Source organism: Erythranthe guttata, chromosome 2, assembly GCF_056151865.1.
Source record: "Erythranthe guttata isolate IM_541 chromosome 2, IM_541, whole genome shotgun sequence".
Taxonomy (NCBI): Eukaryota; Viridiplantae; Streptophyta; class Magnoliopsida; order Lamiales; family Phrymaceae; genus Erythranthe; species Erythranthe guttata.
The window spans coordinates 12,768,391-12,788,675 of NC_142534.1; the positions used below are offsets into that span (position 1 = coordinate 12,768,391).

The 20,285-nt window shown below is 30.9% G+C and overlaps 3 protein-coding genes across 7 annotated transcripts; all 3 read left to right on the plus strand.

Annotated features, from left to right (window-relative positions):
• The first annotated feature begins 4,669 nt into the window (after window positions 1–4,669).
• Window positions 4,670–5,607, plus strand: LOC148772374 (uncharacterized). Its single transcript, XM_088814924.1, has one exon. It carries the CDS (start codon window positions 4,696–4,698, stop codon window positions 5,605–5,607), a length of 912 nt encoding a protein of 303 aa, XP_088671050.1. The 5' UTR covers window positions 4,670–4,695.
• Window positions 5,608–5,622: 15 nt separating this feature from the next.
• On the plus strand, window positions 5,623–6,712 carry LOC105969685 (uncharacterized). The gene is made up of 3 exons (XM_088815011.1): window positions 5,623–6,377; window positions 6,446–6,568; window positions 6,610–6,712. Exons 1-3 carry the CDS (start codon window positions 5,623–5,625, stop codon window positions 6,710–6,712), a joined length of 981 nt encoding a protein of 326 aa, XP_088671137.1.
• Window positions 6,713–13,810: 7,098 nt separating this feature from the next.
• Window positions 13,811–19,919, plus strand: LOC105969686 (protein ZINC INDUCED FACILITATOR-LIKE 1). Of its 5 annotated transcripts, none has more exons than XM_088811434.1 (18): window positions 13,811–14,135; window positions 14,234–14,385; window positions 15,391–15,431; window positions 16,046–16,106; window positions 16,200–16,302; window positions 16,392–16,494; window positions 16,659–16,712; window positions 16,795–16,857; window positions 17,103–17,152; window positions 17,240–17,315; window positions 17,519–17,710; window positions 18,261–18,348; window positions 18,595–18,680; window positions 18,759–18,866; window positions 19,068–19,112; window positions 19,251–19,339; window positions 19,447–19,490; window positions 19,621–19,919. In XM_088811434.1, exons 2-18 carry the CDS (start codon window positions 14,235–14,237, stop codon window positions 19,713–19,715), a joined length of 1,449 nt encoding a protein of 482 aa, XP_088667560.1. In that variant the 5' UTR covers window positions 13,811–14,135; window position 14,234; the 3' UTR covers window positions 19,716–19,919. The 5 variants fall into 5 exon arrangements, with proteins under 5 accessions (XP_088667560.1, XP_088667549.1, XP_088667567.1 ...); XM_088811423.1 differs by having other exon boundaries at window positions 13,962–14,156; window positions 14,230–14,385; XM_088811441.1 differs by having other exon boundaries at window positions 13,962–14,156.
• The last annotated feature ends 366 nt before the right edge of the window (window positions 19,920–20,285 follow it).

The following is a 20,285-nucleotide window of genomic DNA, read 5'->3' on the forward strand; positions in this document are numbered from 1 at the left end:
TGAGAACTCTAGTATAACTTCTCTAATATTTGTTGAGATATAGTTAGTTTTATATTAATATTCAAGGAAAAAACTTTTTACCATAAATAAATGTTATTAAAATACATTTTACCAATCCCGAAATGTTTTCTCTAATCAATTAAAATAAAACCAAATAAACAGAATGAATTACCGTATATCTTTTTAGGGATGTCATTAGGGGTGGTAAACGAGTCGAGCTGACTCGTGAGTTCGATGAGCCGGCTCAGAAAAAACTCGAACTCGGACTCGAGTTTTTCGAGCTCGAACTCGAGCTTTCTACCGAGCCGAGTTTGATCCAATTTTTAGTTGTTCGTGAGCTCACAAGCCGGCTCGCGAGCCTTATATATATATATATATATATATATATATATATATATATATATATATATATATATATATATATATATATATATATATCAAGGTTGTAAAAAGCGGTAAATCGGGTCGGAGGCGGTCAGGGACCGACTCACGATTAATCGGTGAGGCGGTGATAAATCGGAAATAAATCGAGTTTTAAAATTTAATATAATATATTTGTAGATATTATTTATAAATACTCAAAACATAGATAAAAAATATTTAAATATAGTTATATCTCCATCATGTATATATTCTAATAACATAATAAAAGTGTAATAATAATAATATCAAAATACATAAATATTCTTATAAAATATAAATAAAAAGGCATTTTTTTGAATTTACATACATTCTTGGCATACATCATTAGTTCTTTAACGACAATAATTAACATAAACAAAATAAAGCATATACTCATTTTTTTTTTTATTAAAATCTCAACTTTTATTTTGATTTATAAAAAATAAAAAAAAATAAAAAAAAACCGAATTTTTTGCCGATTTTTGCCACCGAAGTTTGACCCGCCTTAAAGGTTTGACCGCCTCGGACCGCCTCAAACCGCCTCACAGGCAAAAAAACCGATTTTTCAAACCTTTAAACTAAAATCGTAAAGGTTTTGGACTGGCTCGGCCGGTTTTGGACTGCCTCGGCCAATTTATTGTTTATTTTGTAATTTTTTAATTTTTTTAATAATAATAAAATAATATTTAAAAAAATATTAAAGAAAAAAAAAAAACAGAATGAGCTTGGGCTCGAGCTCGAGCTCGAGCCAAAAAAGAAGGAACTCGACGAACTCAAGGTCGATTTCGACAAAATAAACTCGAGCTTGAGTCCGAGCCTGCAAAAGAGGCAGGCTCGGCTCGTTCACACCTAGGGGTGCAAGTTGGAACGGAATTTCTAATTTCCGCCGGTTCCGTTCCAAAAAGTTCCGATTTTGGAACAATTTTTTTCATTCCGACTTCCGAAATTCCGATTTCCGGATTTTTCCGATTTTTTTTGGATTGGAATTGGAATTATATAAAATAAATTTGGAATTTCCGATTTCTGATCCGATTTAATTCCGAAAAATTTCGATTTTTTTTTTCCGAAAAATATACTTATAAACAATATATATTGTATAATACTTATTTTCCAAAAAATACACCTATAAGTTTTGTTTTATGATTTTGACAAAATGAATTGTTGTTAGAAGTTTTATTGGATATTATGTTGTGTTTAATGTTTATTTATTTTTTTGAACTGAAATTTAGGAGTTATTAGTTTTACTTTTATCGACGTGGATGTTCTTATTTTTGAGAAAAATTAAAAATTTTATAAACTTTCGGCTAAGTTTTGAAATTTTAAAGCTTATGTGATTTCCGAAATTTCCGGGACTTTTGGAATTGGAATGAATTTTTAGATTCCGAAAATTTTGGGATTGGAATTGGAATTGATTTTGTACTTCCGATTTTTTTTGGAAATTTTCCGAAAATGCTAATTGCGACCCGATCCATCCGACTTTCACCCCTATTCACAACCCTAGATTTCATTAAAGAAAAATGGAAAGAGCCAAATTATCAAAATATTAAAGTCATTAAATAGTTGCTATTTCAAGGAACACCGAAGAACACTGTTAATCTAATTTCTTTCTTTTACTCAAGGCCTATCTGTCTTGGGCTTTCTCTTGTCTTGGGCCTGGCAGGATATTCAATAATGAAGATTAAAAAGAATGAAGCATTTTCGTTTTAAAAAAATACTAGATTTTTGGCCGGTGCGATGCACGAGATTGAAGTAAAATTAATACAAAGTAAAGTTCAATTTAAAAGACAAAATTGAATTTTCAATTCATTTTGATGCTTTGCTATACTGATGATAATCTCCCTTCCATAAACTTTTTTTTGCATATTTATTAATTTAATTTTATGTTTTTAATGTAATATGGTTGTATATTTATCTTATCTCAGTTAATGTAGAAGTTTGGTGAATTTTCTTCTTTATCACCCATAACAGGACTCAGTAAATCAACGATGTCATTAACTCTTAAAAGTTTATCAAAAGCAACTTTACTTTTATTAATAAGATAACAACTAAATATTTTTCTAAACAACTAAATAATTTTCTCATAAAATTAATAATAAGTAAAATGACATTTTTTTGTGGGAAAAGATACGTAGATATATTTGGGGTCAAAAGATCTGGATACTTAACGGATTTACTAAACTTGATTATATTAAATAAAATAAAATAGTAAAATTAATTAAATAAATAAATGACAATTATAACTATCAAATGAGCGGAAAAAAAATTATAGGGTTTAGCAGGAGCAACATTGCTTTATTAATAAGACTAAATAAAATAAAATAACAAAAATAATTAAATAATTAAAAAAATAAATGGCAATTATAACTATTAAATGAGCAGGAAAAATTTCCTATGGTTTAGACGGAACAACCTTACTTTTACTAAATTTGATTATATTAAATAAAATAAAATAATAAAATTAATTAAATAAATAAATGATAATTATAACTATCAAATGAACGGAAAAAATTTCCTACGATTGACCAGGAGCAACATTGCTTTATTAATAAGAATAAATGAAATAAAATAATAAAAATAATCAAATAATTAAACAAATAAATGACAATTATAACTATTAAATGAGCAGGAAAAATTTCCTAGAGTTTACAAGCAACCTTACATTTAGCAACATTACTTTATTAATAAGATTAAATGAAATAAAATAATAAAAATAATCAAATAATTAAACAAATAAATGACAATTATCTTATTAATAAAAGTAAGGTTGCTCCTGCTAAACCCTAGAAAAAATTTCCCGCTTATTTGATAGTTATAATTTTCATTTATTTATTTAATTATTTATTCTTATTACTTATTTTCATTTAATATCTTATTAATAAAATAAAGGTTGCTCATGCTAAACGCTATGAAATTTTTCCTGCTCATCAAATGTTAGTTATAAATTATAATTGTCATTTATTTAATTAAATAATTTTATTATTTTATTATATTTATTATAATCAAGTTCAATAAATCCGTTAAGTATCTATACTTTATGGCTCCAAATTTACATATCTTTTCTCACTAAAATTAATATTTTACTTAATATTAATTTTATGGAAAAATTATTTAATTGTTTAGATAAACATTTGGTTCTTATCTTATTAATAAAAGTAATATTTTCTCACTAAAATTGTCATTTTACTTAATATTAATTTGATGGCAAAATTATTTAATTGTTTAGAAAAACATTTGGTTCTTATCTTATTAATGAAAGTAAAGTTGCTTTCTTATTAATAAAGGTAAGGTTGCTCCTGCTAAACCCTATGAAATTTTTTTCGCTCATTTGATAGTTATAAATTATTATTGTCATTTATTTAATTAATTAATTTTATTGTTTTACTATATTTAATATAATCTAGTTTAATAAATCTGTTAAGTATCCAGACTTTTTCGCCCCAAATTTACGTATTTTTTCCCACCAAAATTGTCATTTTTACTTAATATTAATTTGATGGAAATATTATTTAATTATTTGAAAAATATTTGGTTCTTATCTTATTAGTAAAAGTAAGGGTAAATTACAAACACCCCCTGAGGTATGGTCAAATTACAAAAAACCCCTCTTGTTTGGATAATTACATCTACCCCCCTAAACTATGAGTTTTTCTTAGACCTCCACCTTTATGGTGCCAAATTCAACATAGTCATCTAGATTCCGTGAAATGTGCTCTAGTTTGTACTCTTTTTGTGTAAAACATACAGTTTCTGATGCACCACAAACTGATATATACAAGCTAAAAATTACATATTATGGTCATCTTGCTTCATAATGTAGAGTTTGAATGGGATAAAACGGGTACAAAAGTGATAATATTCCATATAATCTCGAAGATTCCACTAAATTTGACGAGTTGAGGGGGTGGTTGTAATTATCCAAACAAGAGGGTTGTTTTTGTAATTTGGCCATACCTCAGGGGGTGTTTGTAATTTACCCATAAAAGTAAAGTTGCTCCTGATAAATTTTTGAGATTTCATGGCATCATGGATTTCCAGTAAATTTACTGAGGTCTGTTATGAGTGGTAAAGAAGAAGATTCGTCAAACTTCAACATTAACTGAGATAAGATAAATATAAAACCATATTACATAAAAATATAAAGTTAAATTAATAAATATGGCAAAAAAAGTTTATGGATGGGGATAATAATCAATATCTATATAGCAAAATATCAAAATGAATTGAAACTTCAATTTTGTCGTTTAAATTGAACTTTACCATGAGTTAGTTGCGGTTACACAAGGGTTTTCTAATATGGTCTTTGAAGCGGGGCCATCGAGGCATTCTTATCAAAATCTTGGGGTACATATTGGGGAATCAAGTGGCATGAGAAATGCTCATGAAAATTTTGATCTTCCTAATGAAACTCGTCATTGTGATAATAATGATGACGATGATCCTTTCGGAGACGCACATGGGCCAAATGTTCGAAGCGACTCTGAACCCTCCGACCATGGAGACGATGATGATAGTGGTGAAGAGAACAATGATGAGAATATCGAAGCCGTTGATGACGTTGTACAAACAATATCGCAGCCAGAAATTCCATCAACTTCCCATGTTCATGTCAGCAATCCATCATTTGCAGAACCTCCTACTCAGTTTTATGATCCACCTTCGTTCTACTCTCTGTCATTTCCTGAAATCCCAGCCGATTCCATTGATGTTCCGTCGGGTATGTGGTCAAAATTTTATGATAGCAGCAAAGGTACTCTCGAAAAGGGGATGATTTTTGATAGTAAAGCAAGGGTCATTTCAGCCGTTAGAGACCACTCCATTCGATTTGCCAGAAGAGAGTTTAAAGTTATCGAAAGTACAAAAAGAACTTGGAAGGTTATTTGCAAACACGACACTGAAGCAAGACCTTGCAGATGGAGGCTAAGGGCATCAAGAATTGGGGATAGAGGAAAATTTAGAATTGGGATCTACGATGGCGATCATAGTTGCGGTATGCAAGGGATGACAAATAATCATGGCAACTTGAACATCAATTATTGCGCCGCAATTCTATTGAAAAGTGTTCGTGAAAATCCAGTTTGTGAGATTTCAAAGGCAAGAGAGATTGTGACCGCGCAAATAGGATATGAGATATCCTACATGAAGGCATGGTACACTTTGAAGCGATGCAGAGAAAATGTATATGGAACATGGGAGAGTTCGGTCTAGAAGTTGCCAAAATTTATGAAAGCACTGCAACAAAGGAATCCAGGCACATCTGTTGAGTGGGAACATCACGCGACAAATCATCCATCGAAATTCATAATCAAATACGTCTTCTGGGCCTTCAAGCCGTGTATTGATGGTTTCAAATACTGTAGTCGGGTGATCAGCGTCGATGGAACTTATTTGTACACTAAGTACAAACATAAGATGTTGCTTGTTGTGTGTTTGGATGCGAATCAACAAGTTTTACCACTTGCGTATGCAATTGTTGATGAAGAGACCGCAAGTGCATGGAAGTGGTTTTTCAAATGCATTGACAAACATTTACTTTCGGGCATATCAGATGGTATTTGTATAATTTCGGATCGAGGAACCGGTATTTTAAGTGCCATCGATTCAATGCCCGAGTTTAGGCCCCCTCGCATCACCCATCGATTTTGTTTGAGGCATGTTTGTTCAAATGTCAACGCCAAGTTTAAGAGCATTGTGGTGAAAGATTTTTGTTACGCTGCTGGAAAACAATCTCAGGTTTGGAAGCTGAACCGGTATTTGGACAAGATTGGGGAGGAAAATCCCAATGCACACAGATACTTGATGAACATGGATCGAGAAAAGTGGACTTTAGCACATGATGGAGGGTCTCGACGCGGTCAGTTGACGACCAACTTGTCCGAGTCCATCAATGGTGCTTTGAAAGGTGCTCGTAAACTGCCTGTCACAGCTATTGTGGATTTTACATTTCATCGACAACCATGTCAGCTTCATTCAGACTGGTGCACATGTTCTTCGTATTATTATCTTTATTATTATCTTTAGTTTAATATATAATAATATATCACAGGTGGACCAACCATGTCAGCTTCATTGAGACTGGTGCACATGTTCTTCGTATTTTTAGGATGATGTTGGATCAGATGCTCCCAGATCAGTTTATATGGATGCCATATGATATGGATGATCAGGAGTATCAGGCTGTAGGTGGTGATTCGGATATCATATGTTCAGGTATATGCGTATCGAGAGTCCCCCTTATATGCTACGCAATTGTGGAGATGCATCGACCAGACAGAGTAGTACGTCAGTTCGGGATGGTACAACCCATACCTGAACCTCCTGAAAATACTGAGACAGATTTCCGGATGCACGTCAATGCTTACCGTACAGGTGCTACCAACCGAGACTGGAGTCTTACACATGTTTCGCATGTTACCGCTTGGGATAATAGGCTCAATTATACTATTGATTATCCATATGCCAGTGACAGTCAGACTACAGAAGATGGTTATTTTGAGTGGTATGAACTGCACACACGTCGTTTCATATCACCGATTACCCCATCTGATCGTACAGGATTTCAGGTTGGAGGTCAGATTTCAATGGATACAGTGGTACGTATTCAAATTTATTTATTATAAAATTTTGTGTATTTTATAATTTTTATTAATGTATGTCTTCTAAAAATAAAATATTTCTTATTACTTATTTCAGATTCAGCATCTTCGATCGTTGATTGTTTCTGTTGATGGCGGAGACATGCCCCGGGATGGCTATCGTTCGTATTTACCGACTCTCAGAACATGTCTTAATGTCTTAGAGTCTCGACACGGACCTTCAGATAGGCCTCAATCTGAGATGCCTTATACTCAGACTCACCCTCAGACTCAGACTCAGATACCACTGTCTCAAATGCCTCAGTCACAGACTCAGATGTACGCTGGCGAGGCAGAAACTTCTTCTCGTGCATATTATCCGGCATTCGATAATTATACAGATCCTAGATCGCACGGGCATCCATCTGGTATGTTTAGTACCTTTGATTTTATTTTTAATACTATTTATAACTGTGAGTATAATTATAATCTCGTTGATGCAGATCCGTACACCCCATACCCCTAGTTTAATCCGAATATGAATTCGGAAGACCCAGTTCATTTGGGGTCTACGCATCAGTTTTCGTCTTCGCGACCAGTAGATCATCAGATCACACCTATTCCTTATTCTCAATCCGCAAATTCTTCGAGTGATGAGGATGAACAAGTTGGTAGAGGGCACAGGACTAGAAGGCCCCCGAGATGTGGCACCGGAGGTCACCGTCATTGGTGATATTATTATTGTAGTTTATGTTGGTTATTTATTAAAACTTTTTAGTATTTTAGTTATTCAATAAAAAACAAATTAAATAAACTAAAGGATTTAGAGACAAAAAATATTTCCCAATAATTAGGCATTTTATTTTTATTTAATAAAATATGGAAATCGGACGGAATGGATCGGAAATGCCTTTTTTGGAAATTTTCCAATTTTTTCGGAAGTTAAAAATAGGTTCCAATTTACGTTCCAAAAAAATCGGAATTTCAAAATCCATTCCAATTTCGGAATACCTCGGAATCGACGGAATTTCAGAATTTTCGGAAATTGCATTAATTCTTAATGTTTTGTTCCAAAATCGGAAATAATGGTAATGTTTAGTATTGTTTTTTAATATTTTCATAATTTTCCGGCAAAAGGCGAGAATTCAAAGCAAAGTTCATTCAAATAAAATTTAAACACGTGTAAAAACAACATAATTGATTTATCAAAGCAACTATAATTCTTGCAAAACATCAATAGAAAAATAATTCAAAAATACAATATATATATATATATATATATTTCCAACATGATTATTTCAAACATATATATATATATATATATATATATATATATATATATATATATATATATATATATATATATATATATATATATATATATATATATATATATATATATATATATATATATATATATATATATATATATATATATATATATATATATATATATATATATATATATATATATATATATATATATATATATATATATATTTCCAACATAATTCAAACATGATTATTTCAGAAATACAATCGGATCGGAAATCGGAATTTCCAATAATTTTATATGTAATTCCAATTCCGTTCCAAAAATAATCGAAAAAATCAGAAATCGGAATATCGGAAATTGAAATGAAAAAAAATGTTCCAAATTCGTATTATTTTATAGTGAATTATAAAATAAATTGCATAAATAAATGAAGGAAAATTTTTAAAATACAATATCTAATTAATTTAAAATTAAAATTCAATTAAGTATTCCAATTTAACAATAAAAAGAATTAAGTAAATTTAAAAAACCTTAGCTCAAATCTAGCCGTTGATATAAACACAATTCAACGGCTGGTAAAAGGCGTCATATTAAATGACGCTGTAATCCAGTGTGGCGGGTCAAAGGGCGTCGTTTTGAATGACGCCTTTTAACGGCCGTCCGATTGCCCAGATTAATCTCTGGCCGTCAGATTAAGAAGACAAGATAGGAGAGATCTGGCCGTCAATCTCAGCTCAATCCAACGGCCCGCAAAGCACGTCGTTTTAAACGACGCTTTATTGTATTTTTGTAAATAATTACAAAATCACCCCAATTCTCAAAAAAAAATCCGAAATATTGTAAAAAAAAAATGTCCCGGTTTGACCACAATGGGAGATTAAAGCCAAATCATCATAATTTTAATTGTAATGATAATTTAGTGATTATAGTTGGGAGGCTAAACACATTTAAATTACGTGAAAATGGGATACGAGGAGGATGGAAGATGCCCAAATAAATTTGTTTATTGCGAATTTAAAATTTCTTCCTAAAATTCTTCCATCCAAAAATGCATTATTGTAAATGCAATTGGGCAAATATATACATATTTATTTAGCTCTTTTGGAAATTTTCATAAGATCTACAATTGCTCTTGTACGAAACTCGTCGTTTTTAAGTAATATATTTGTTGTTAACTTGTTTTCCTGTTTAAAAATAAGAAAAAAAAAAACAAAAAGATTAGATGCTAAATTAGTCAAATCGACAATAAATTAAACGACAAGAACTATACAGTATACAGTCAATGACAGAGATTCGAGTCCGATCATGCTTTAAAAATAAAAAATATTAAAAAAAATGATTTATTTATTTTTATTTTATGGAATAACTCGAATTTTATGCAATGACGCAATTTTAGATAGGTGAGGTTTAGTTTTGCACGGGCTCTCTTAAATCGGCGGCGGCACGGTTGCTATTGCTGGGGTTGTGTTGGTTTTTTCAGAGTCTGAGTTTGTACAATAAATTGTAGGGCTGGGCAAAAATTATCAAATACCGATTACCACGGTATACCTATCATAAGTTATCGAATAAATACCGAACTATCGGTTACCACTACATTTGGTACGGTATCGGTACCGTACCATTGTCTTACGGTACGGTAGCGGTATTGTATCTTCAATACCATGGTAATACCGTACCGTACCGCAACTTTGTATTTTTAAATTAGTTAATATATTCAACAAATATTCAACTTTATACTTTATATTCAACTTTAGATAAAAAAAAATATAGTCAACAAATATTATAAAGAAAATAAAAAACAAGAATAACGATATGATACATCATATATATATTATATATACATAATTATAATTTTTTTATTATCTTCATATATTTATGCAAACTCAATATTATCTCTCGTTAAAGATGTTTATGTCACGTACTTCTTTAGTTTCAAAGTCCAATTAATCACTTATTGGTGGAATATTTTTTGCCATATTTTATTCTCTCTTTCTCTCCCCCTGAGTTCCCAGTCTTCTGTTTCATTTGCATTATTGCAATTTTTTTTTTTTATTTCTCTTACTTAAACCATCAAACTTTTTTGTTCATTACAAGTTTCTACAATTTTTCTATAGATATCTTAGTAAGCATTAGTTAACTAAAGCAACATATGCTACTACGGTTGTATAATGTATATTCATGTAGATTGCTTGATCGATCACCATATTCATTTGCTTAATTTGTTGTATTTATGCATTTATTTAGTATTCATCTTAATTATGGTATCATCCGACTTCATCAAAAAAATAATGTACGGTAGATTACCACGTAACGATCATACCGTACCGAAACTTACGGTATACCGAATAACGGTATACCGCAATTATTGGTACGGTAACGGTATAGAATTTTTCAATACCGAAAGATACGGTAGGTACACGGTATTGAACAAAATGTTCGGTAACCGTACCGAAACCATCCCTAATAAATTGTATTGTTTTTTTTTTACAAATTAATTTTATTTTTTGTTAAAATTTGGAAGATAAAGGTATGGAGTAATTTGATTTGGTAGAGAATGTTTTGTGATTTGATTTAATTAAAGTTATTTTTAGCCTAATAAATATAATTAATTTATTAAAATATAGAAATTTTAACTCAGATATATTCACATAAAATAAAATATAGATAGACCAATAACAAATTGCCCTTTTTTATTTTTATGTTAACCAATCTCTTCAAACAATCACCCAAAAATACACAATGATATTCTTATTAAAATTGAATTTGTATTTTTATAATTAAACATTTTATTATTATTTTGATTTTTTGTTATTATAATCTAACTATTTTTTAATAATAAAATTTAAAAATTAAACAAGAAAAAAACCCAAATTGAGTTTGGGCTCGAGTTCCAGCTCGAGCCGAAAAAGAAAAAAAACTCCATGAGCTCGAGCTCGGCTCTTTCAGACCACTATATGAGACAATATACTCTCTATATATTATTAAAGGCTAAATTCAGGTCACCCCTTTAGATAATATCAGATTACGAAAAAATTCTTTATGTTTGGGTAATTGCAGCCATCCTCCTCAACTAAAAAACTTCTTACACGTCCATTCTTATGGTGTCAAATTCAACATAATCTTGTCGATCCCGCGGAATGTTCTCTAGTTTGTACTCGTTATGTGTAAAAATACAGTTTCTGATGCACCACAATTTGACATTTACAAGCCAAGAGACATATTTTATGATCATCTTGTTTCAAAATGTGGTGCTCGAATGAGGTAAAACATGTAGAAACTGAAAAATATGTCACATAATTTAAAAAATTCTACTAAATTTAACACCGTAAAAATAAACGTATAAAAAGATTCGTAATTGAGAAAATATCTGTAATAACCAAAACATTAAAAAAAAAAAAAACTTTATAATTTCATGTTACGTGAGGGGTAGGTAATCGTAATTAACCCTACTAATTAAACTGAGACTTGACATGGTAGGTCCAACAAATTAAATTGCAGTTGTCAATTCTTTCTTCGAAAAAAATCTTATTTTGTTTTGTATTTATCTATAATTTATATAAGATTTTGAAGAAAAAACAAAAAAATAATGGGTCAAAGTAAATATTTACAAAAACATTGGGGGGCTAAAAATAATATTCAAAAAATTTAGTACCAAATATCTAAAAAAAAATTTTTGCTTGGGGGGTCAACGGCCCCCCATGCCCCTATTAAGTTCCGCCACTGACTTCATGACATGGCTTATACGGAGGTAACTAATCTTTTGATCTTCATTACAACCACCCCTGAGGTATGGTCAAATTACGAAAAACTCGATCCTGTTTGAGTAATTACAACCATCCCTCAACTTTTTCGGATTGCAATTTTTCGCAAGATCTACAATTGCTCTTGTACGAAACTCGTAATTAAGTAATATATTTGTTGTTTTCCTGTTTAAAAAAAAGAAAAAAACAAAGAAGATTAGATTAGATGCTAAATTAGTGGCACGTTATTCTGCATGTCTGAGTGATATAGCATCTTCAAATTGACAATAAACTAAATGGGTAAATTACAAACACCCCTGAGGTATGGTCAATTTACAAAAATACCCCTCTTGTTTGGATAATTACAACCACCCCCTCAACTCCTCAAATTTAGTGGAATCTTCGAGATTTTATGGTATATTATCACTTGTGTACCCGTTTTATCCCATTCAAACTCTACATTATGAAGCAAGATGATCATAATATGTGATTTTTAGCTTGTATATATCAGTTTGTGGTGCATCGAAAACTGTATTTTTACACAAAACGAGTACAAACTAGAGGACATTCCACATAATCTAGATGATTATGTTGAGTTTGGCACAATAAGGGTGGAGGTGTAAGAAAAAATCGTAGTTGAGGGGGGTAGATGTAATTATCCAAACAAGAGGAGGATTTTTGTAATTTGACCATACCTCAGGGGGTGTTTGTAATTTACCCTAAACTAAATAAAGGACAAGAACTATACACTCAATGACAGAGATTCGAGTTGACCATAATTTAAAAAAATATATATATTAAAAAATTGGTTTATTTATTTTATGGTATAACTCCAATTTTATCACGACATACATATGCAATGACGCAATTTTAGGATTTGTTCGACCCTACACCCGATGAAAAATATTGGGTGGGTCTTCTGCTAACACGTGTCTTTTTTTTGTATTTTATAATAGATTTTTCGCTGGGTTTATCTTTAGGAGTTTTAGAAAAAAAAAAAAAAAAACACGTGGCAGCAGAAGACCCACCTGGTGTTTTTCACTGAGTGTGGATCGAAGTAACCCAATTTTAGATAGGTGAGTTATAGTTTTGCACGGCCTCTCTTAAATCATGTCCAATAAAAATAATATTAACTTTTGGTTAGCTAATTTTGTTTTTGGAATAATTGGCTATACATCTTTTATGTAAAATTTATATAAGTGCAACCTCATTTTATTAGATGTATATAGGTTGAAGAAATGTTATAAAGAAGAAAAAGAAAATAGAAGTTTTATGTTATGAGATGATATCTTGGTGGAAGAGTTAAAATCGAACAACAAAGAGTAAAAAAGTGGGATTTTTTGCTACTATCACTGTATTTATATGTAGTGGAGTCATAATTTATGTTTGCATTTTTTAATTGATTTTGCTTCAACTATCACTGTAAATCAATCGCAAATTGTAATCTGTAATAGTAATTTTTTTTGCAAACTGCACTTTTTCATTGAGGGAGTAGTTTATAATTTTATTGTTGTCTTTTGCATTTTGTGATATCTATTATCTTTTTATTTTTTATTTTTATTGTTATTATTTGCATTTAGATGTTGCGTATCATATTTTTACTTTGTTGTCAGTAATTAGAAGGTACTGATTTTTTTTCTTTAGTTTGATATTTGAATCTTACTAGTCATTGGCGGCTGTAAGGGGCGGACCCAAGGTATGACTTCGGGGCCCTGCCTGGAGGATTTTTATTTAACCTCTTTATTATTATTATTTTTTTTTAATATTTTGTGTTATTTTTCAATTAATTTATACACTTTAGCTCCCAAAGTTAAAATTTTGTATCATTTTAGTCCAAAAAAATATTCTAGCTCCCCTTCCCAATACTTCCTGGGTCTGCCCCTGACGGCGGCTACAACGGTGGTGGTTGTTTAGAATCCGAGTTTGTACAATAAATAATATATATGTGGTTATTTTATTTTTTGTTAAAATATGAAAGAGAGAGAGATATTGGATAAATTTGATTGGGTAGAAAGATTATTTGGAATTTGATTTGATTAAGTGTACTAGAGAAAACAAGATACAATTCCGAGTTTTAATATTGAAGTGACAATTAAAAATTGGGCTGCCATTTAAGCCTGACATTTCATCAACCACCTTGCGCTCGTAATAAATATTTCTCTGCATGTATGTATATGTATATATAGGTGTCTCTCTCTCTTTCTCTCTCTAACTCTCTCTCTCTCACTCTTGAAAAAAGGAAGAATGGGCGAAGAAGAGCTTGTGGAGAAATTGCTGAAGAAGAATGAGTACATCGAGGGTTGCCCTGGATGCAAGGTTGATCAGTATAAACAAATCCAAAGAGGGTTACCAATTAAACAAGTTCTTATTGTTTGGATTATTGTGCTCTCCACTGGTAATTTTATTTAATTCTCCATCTTTTTTTTTTTTTTTTTTTTTTTTTTTGAATTTCGATTTTTGTTTTTTGGGGTTTTGTGTGGATTCATGGAAGATACGGTGGCGTTTTGTTATTTGGGGTTTCGTTTTCCTGGTTTTTTTGGTTGTGCATTAATGCTGTTTGTTCTTCACATCCTCTGTTTCTTGTTAAACTCAATTCATTGGTATGTTTGTATGTATGTATGTATGTATGTATGTATGTATGTATGTGTGTGTATTGTATGTATGTATGTATGTATGTATGTATGTATGTATGTATGTATGTATGTATGTATGTATGTATGTATGTATGTATGTATGTATGTATGTATGTATGTATGTATGTATGTATGTATGTATGTATGTATGTATGTATGTATGTATGTATGTATGTATGTATGTATGTATGTATGTATGTATGTATGTATGTATGTATGTATGTATGTATGTATGTATGTATGTATGTATGTATGTATGTATGTATGTATGTATGTATGTATGTATGTATGTATGTATGTATGTATGTATGTATGTATGTATGTATGTATGTATGTATGTATGTATGTATGTATGTATGTATGTATGTATGTATGTATGTATGTATGTATGTATGTATGTATGTATGTATGTATGTATGTATGTATGTATGCGTAAGAGCTTAACCAATCAAAAGTGGTGGCATGGTGAAATTGCTTGTAAAACATTAGCAGAAACAGAAGCAGTAAAATTCTTGCAAGATTCATTTTGATTGTTGACTTAGTGTTCGATTAGCATCATAGATATACATACATACATACATACATACATACATACATACATACATACATCCTCTGCGTCTTCGCATTTTACCATCTTTTATTCTTTGTAAAACTGCCAAGTATGAGTAATCATTCCTCTGTTTTACTTGTAATATATTCATTGATGTTGATCTTGCGTTTTGCTCGTTCGCGCTTACGCCTTTTTTCTCTTCTGTTCATTTCGACAGCTCTTACAATATCATCGCTCTTCCCATTCCTTTATTTCATGGTAAGTTTTTCAAATCTTCACTCTATATATAGAATAATATACTTTCGGAAAGATTATACAGTTAGGCCTCGTTTGGTTGCCAAGATAAGATTAAAAGATCTAATAAAACCCAATTGTATTATTAGACCTTGGAAGATCCAATAAAAAACATTCCTAGAACGCAAGATAAACCATGATAATATAATAGTTACTGGTCGACCCGGCAAGTTATTGGGGATACCAAACATCAAACAGAGTCCAACTATTTAGTTAATAATTGCTAATCTCCCCTACCAAACGAGGCCTTAATAGATTGAAAGGATCTCAGTTCCTCTGTTCTATAGGAAGTTCAGCTTTATGGAACATGGATAAGAACAATGAAGCTATTTGATGCAAAGAGATATTCTCAAGTGTGAAATTGAAATATCGTTATGTAGACCATTTAAATTAACTCTGTTCTATATATTTCAATCTTATTTGCTTATTAAACATTTGCGTGTAATATGATTTTTTTTTCTGAACTCCATTTTAATTTTCTTGATTCAAAATGTCGAAACAACTGTTCTTGTTCTTTAATTGTGTCCCTTTAATTTCTCTGTTTGTATGTTATTAACATTGACCTTTTTTTATTGCAGATACGGGATTTTCACATTGCAAAACAAGAAGAAGACATTGGCTATTATGCCGGTTTTATAGGTAGGACAACTTGTTTACCCTTTTATTTTATACTTTTTTTGTCACATGATTAATTTATCATTGTACTCTATCAAAAAACTTCGACCTGTGAAGGGTCCTCGTATATGTTTGGAAGAGCTTTAACATCTGTTTTCTGGGGAGCTGTATCCGATAGATACGGCCGAAAGCCTGTAATAATTATCGGCTGCGCAACAGTGTACGTTTTGTTCGCCTTTAAGATTTTTACGTACACTCATTTCTGACTTGTAATAAATATAACCGATTGGGGTTAATTTTGTTTGCCAGTGTTGTTTTCAACACTCTGTTTGGATTTAGCGTAAACTTTTGGATGGCCATCACAACAAGGTTTCTTCTTGGATGTTTCAATGGTCTACTCGGACCAATTAAGGTATTCTTATTCTTTTTTCTTTTTCTTTTTGAATAAGATTTAATGGTAGCAATTTTTGTATAAGTTTCTCTTTCAACTTTTCTGCTCACTAAAGGATTATCCATATTATGATTAGTGTTTTTTTTTTTTTTTTTTTTTTTTTTTTTTAATAATTTAATGGACAGGCGTATGCATGTGAAACTGTTCGTGAGGAGCACCAGTCCTTAGGATTGTCTGCGGTAAACACACATTAATTTTTAATGTCTTATATACCATTTTTAATGTCCTTTTTTTTCTGAGAATTTAAATATATTTATTTAGGTTAGCACCGCGTGGGGTACAGGATTAATCATCGGACCAGCTTTGGGTGGCTTTCTGGCTCAGGTACTTGTATATATATATATATATATATATATATATATATATATATATATATATATATATATATATGTATATATATGTATTCCATCGTCATTTTTTTCTTGAAGGGATTCCATCTGAATGTTGAGATTCTGAAATATATGACCCAAATATATGCGTTATATAGATATATATGTGTGTGTCTGTGTGTGTGTTCCTCTGCGTTTATTGTTTCGTCTGCTTTTCTCACGCAAAATGTCTGGACTAAGCCTGCAGAGAAATATCCCGGAATATTCACGCAAGATTCTATTTTTGCAAGGTACTATTCTATACATATTACTGTTTTTCTTACTTGTTTTGCATAACTATCTTCAGATTCTGAAACACAAGTAAATTATTTCTGTAGATTTCCGTACCTTCTACCCTGTCTGATAATCTCACTCTTTGCTGCTGTTGTAACTGTCGCTTGCTTCTGGATCCCGGTACGTCCTTTTGTACCTAAGTGTACTTTATGTGTCGGATATGAAATTTTGATAACGCTGTTTAGTTTTCTTGTCTATATAATGTTTCTTTACTTATTTAAAAAAAAATACAAAAAACTGCATCCGAAAGAGGGTGGGGGAATGATGAGTGTCTGAATTGTTTTCGGTGCTGATTGATTGGCTATAATTATTGAGAAATGCAGGAAACACTGCACACACATAAGTCGGAGAAAATAGCGTCTCGAGATTCGTATGATGGTTTGGAGTGTGGAGGGAAAGAAGAGACGGAGGGGCAAAAAAGTAATTCTAAAGAAAACCTTTTAAAGAACTGGCCACTAATGTCATCCATCTTCGTATACTGTATTTTCTCACTTCATGACATGGCTTATACGGAGGTAACTAATCTTTTGATCTTCATAATAATAATAAGGGTAAATTACAACCACTCCTTGAGGTATGATCGAATTACGAAAAAACACCTCATGTTTGGGTAATTACAACCACCCCTCAACTATAAATCTTCTTACATGTCCGCCCTTGCGATGCCAAATTTTTTGGAATCTTCTAGATTATATGGAATATTTTAAATTTGTACCCGTTTTATCGCATTCGAGCTCCACATTTTGACGCAAGATGATCATAAGATGTGTTTTTTGGCTTGTATATATCAGATTGTGGTGCATCAAAAACTGCATTTTTGCACGAAAACGAGTACAAACTAGAGAACACTCCACGGAATCTAGAAGATTATGTTGAATTTGACACCATAAGGGTGGACGTGTAAGAAGATTTATAGTTGATAGGGGTAATTGTAATTATCCAAACATAGGGTTTTTTTTTCGTAATTTGACAATACCTCGGGGTGGTCGTAATTTACCCTAATAATAATAATAAAATTTTGACCTTTTCAGTTTCGATTTACGTTCATAATTATACTTTGAACAGATATTTTCGTTGTGGGCTGAGAGTCCAAGAAGGCTCGGAGGCTTAAGTTATACTACTCAAGATGTCGGAACAGTTCTCGCAATCTCGGGTATATATATATATATATATATATATATATATATATATATATATATATATATATATATATATATTTGGGCCTGCTACATTTTCGTCGTCGCTTGTAGATAAAAAGTGGCACTAGAATTCAGTTAAATCTTCCGGTTACAAGCAAAAAAAATCGTTCCCCTATTTCTTACGCGCATTTATTACGGCATATCTCCAAATGTTTAGGACACTTCAAACCATTTAATTTACGTTTTGTTTCGAATTTCAGGTTTTGGGCTTTTAGTTTTTCAGTCTTCGATATATCCAGTTGTGGAGAAAATCACGGGCCCTATCATGCTCTCTCGAATTTTAGGGGTACAAACTTCAAAATTCAGATAATCTATATAGTATGTATTTTATTTAAAAATTAATAAGGTTCGCTCTCGAATGCAGATCATTTCGATTCCTCTATTAACAAGTTATCACTACATCGCCATGCTATCCGGTGTCACACTCTCCATAGTCTTGAATTGTGCGTCTCTCATCAAGAATGTTTTCTCCGTAAGTTTTTATTTTTCTTTAATTTCAATATATATATATATATATATATATATATATATATATATATATATATATATATATATATATATATATATATATATATATATATATATATATATAGATATATGTGAGCCAGTTAATTTTTTTTGGTTGCTATTTTAGTTTCGGTCGTTGATTCTAAATTGCGTTTTTGTTAACCAGATCTCTATTGTAACGGGGCTGTTCATATTACAAAATAGAGCAGTGGTAATTCTTCGACAATCGATCTCCTAATTCTCCTATATATATATATATATATATATATATATATATATATATATATATATATATATTTCCACGTTTTACGCGATTAAATTAAATACATCCATAAATTAACGAGCACAGGACCAAGACCAAAGAGGAGCTGCTAACGGTATAGCCATGACCTTAATGTCACTTTTCAAAGCTGTTGGTCCAGCTGGCGGAGGAATGCTGTAAGTTTCGACCCCTTTCGTAAAATTTAATTTACTTTCTTCATCTCAATTAATAGAATAACTTAAACTTGTAAATATTTTTAAATATGTAAACTCAATTCATGCAGATTTTCGTGGGGGCAGAAACGCCAGCATGCTAATTTTCTTCCAGGTATATTTTTTTTCACTAAAGTTTATTGCAAGTGATGCAATATATATATATATATATATATATATATATATATATATATATATATATATTGGCGCAAGATGCAAGATTTTAAATGGTTCTGTCGATGCAGGCGATCAAATGGTTTTCTTGATCCTAAATGTAATCGAGGCAATCGCGGTTGTGCTCACTTTCAAGCCGTTTTTAGTCGAACGAAGAAATAATTGATCGATAAGTAAGCAATAGATATATAATAATTTCATGCAATAGATATATAATAATTTCATGCAATAATTGCATGGTCGATTAATTGAGGAGCAGCATTCTTTTTAAGTCGCCGAGTTGTTGTGCGTATAGCATAGGGATTATACAGACTGGTTAATCTGCGATTCTGAAGTTATATAATATTTGTGTATCATATCATTGAAATTGTAATATGGAATAAACTTTTGTATCATATCATTTATATTGTATGTCCGAATTTGATCCTTACTTTATTAAAAAATATTATATTGACATTATATTTTTATTACTCGAAATACTCGTATCACTAAGTGGTAGACATGATCACGGTTTGGTTCCTGGTTCATAATTTTTTGTTTATTTAACTGAAAAAAATACTTTAAAAGATGCTTAATTCTTTTTTAAACAGTGAAAAGAATACTTAAAATACTTAATTTTTTTATTAAAAAAATACAAGTTTTTTTAAAAAAACTTAAAAAAATATTTTTGTATTTTTAAAAAAATTGAAGAAATTAGTTGTAATTTTAAAATTTAAAAAAGGAAAAAGAAAGAAAT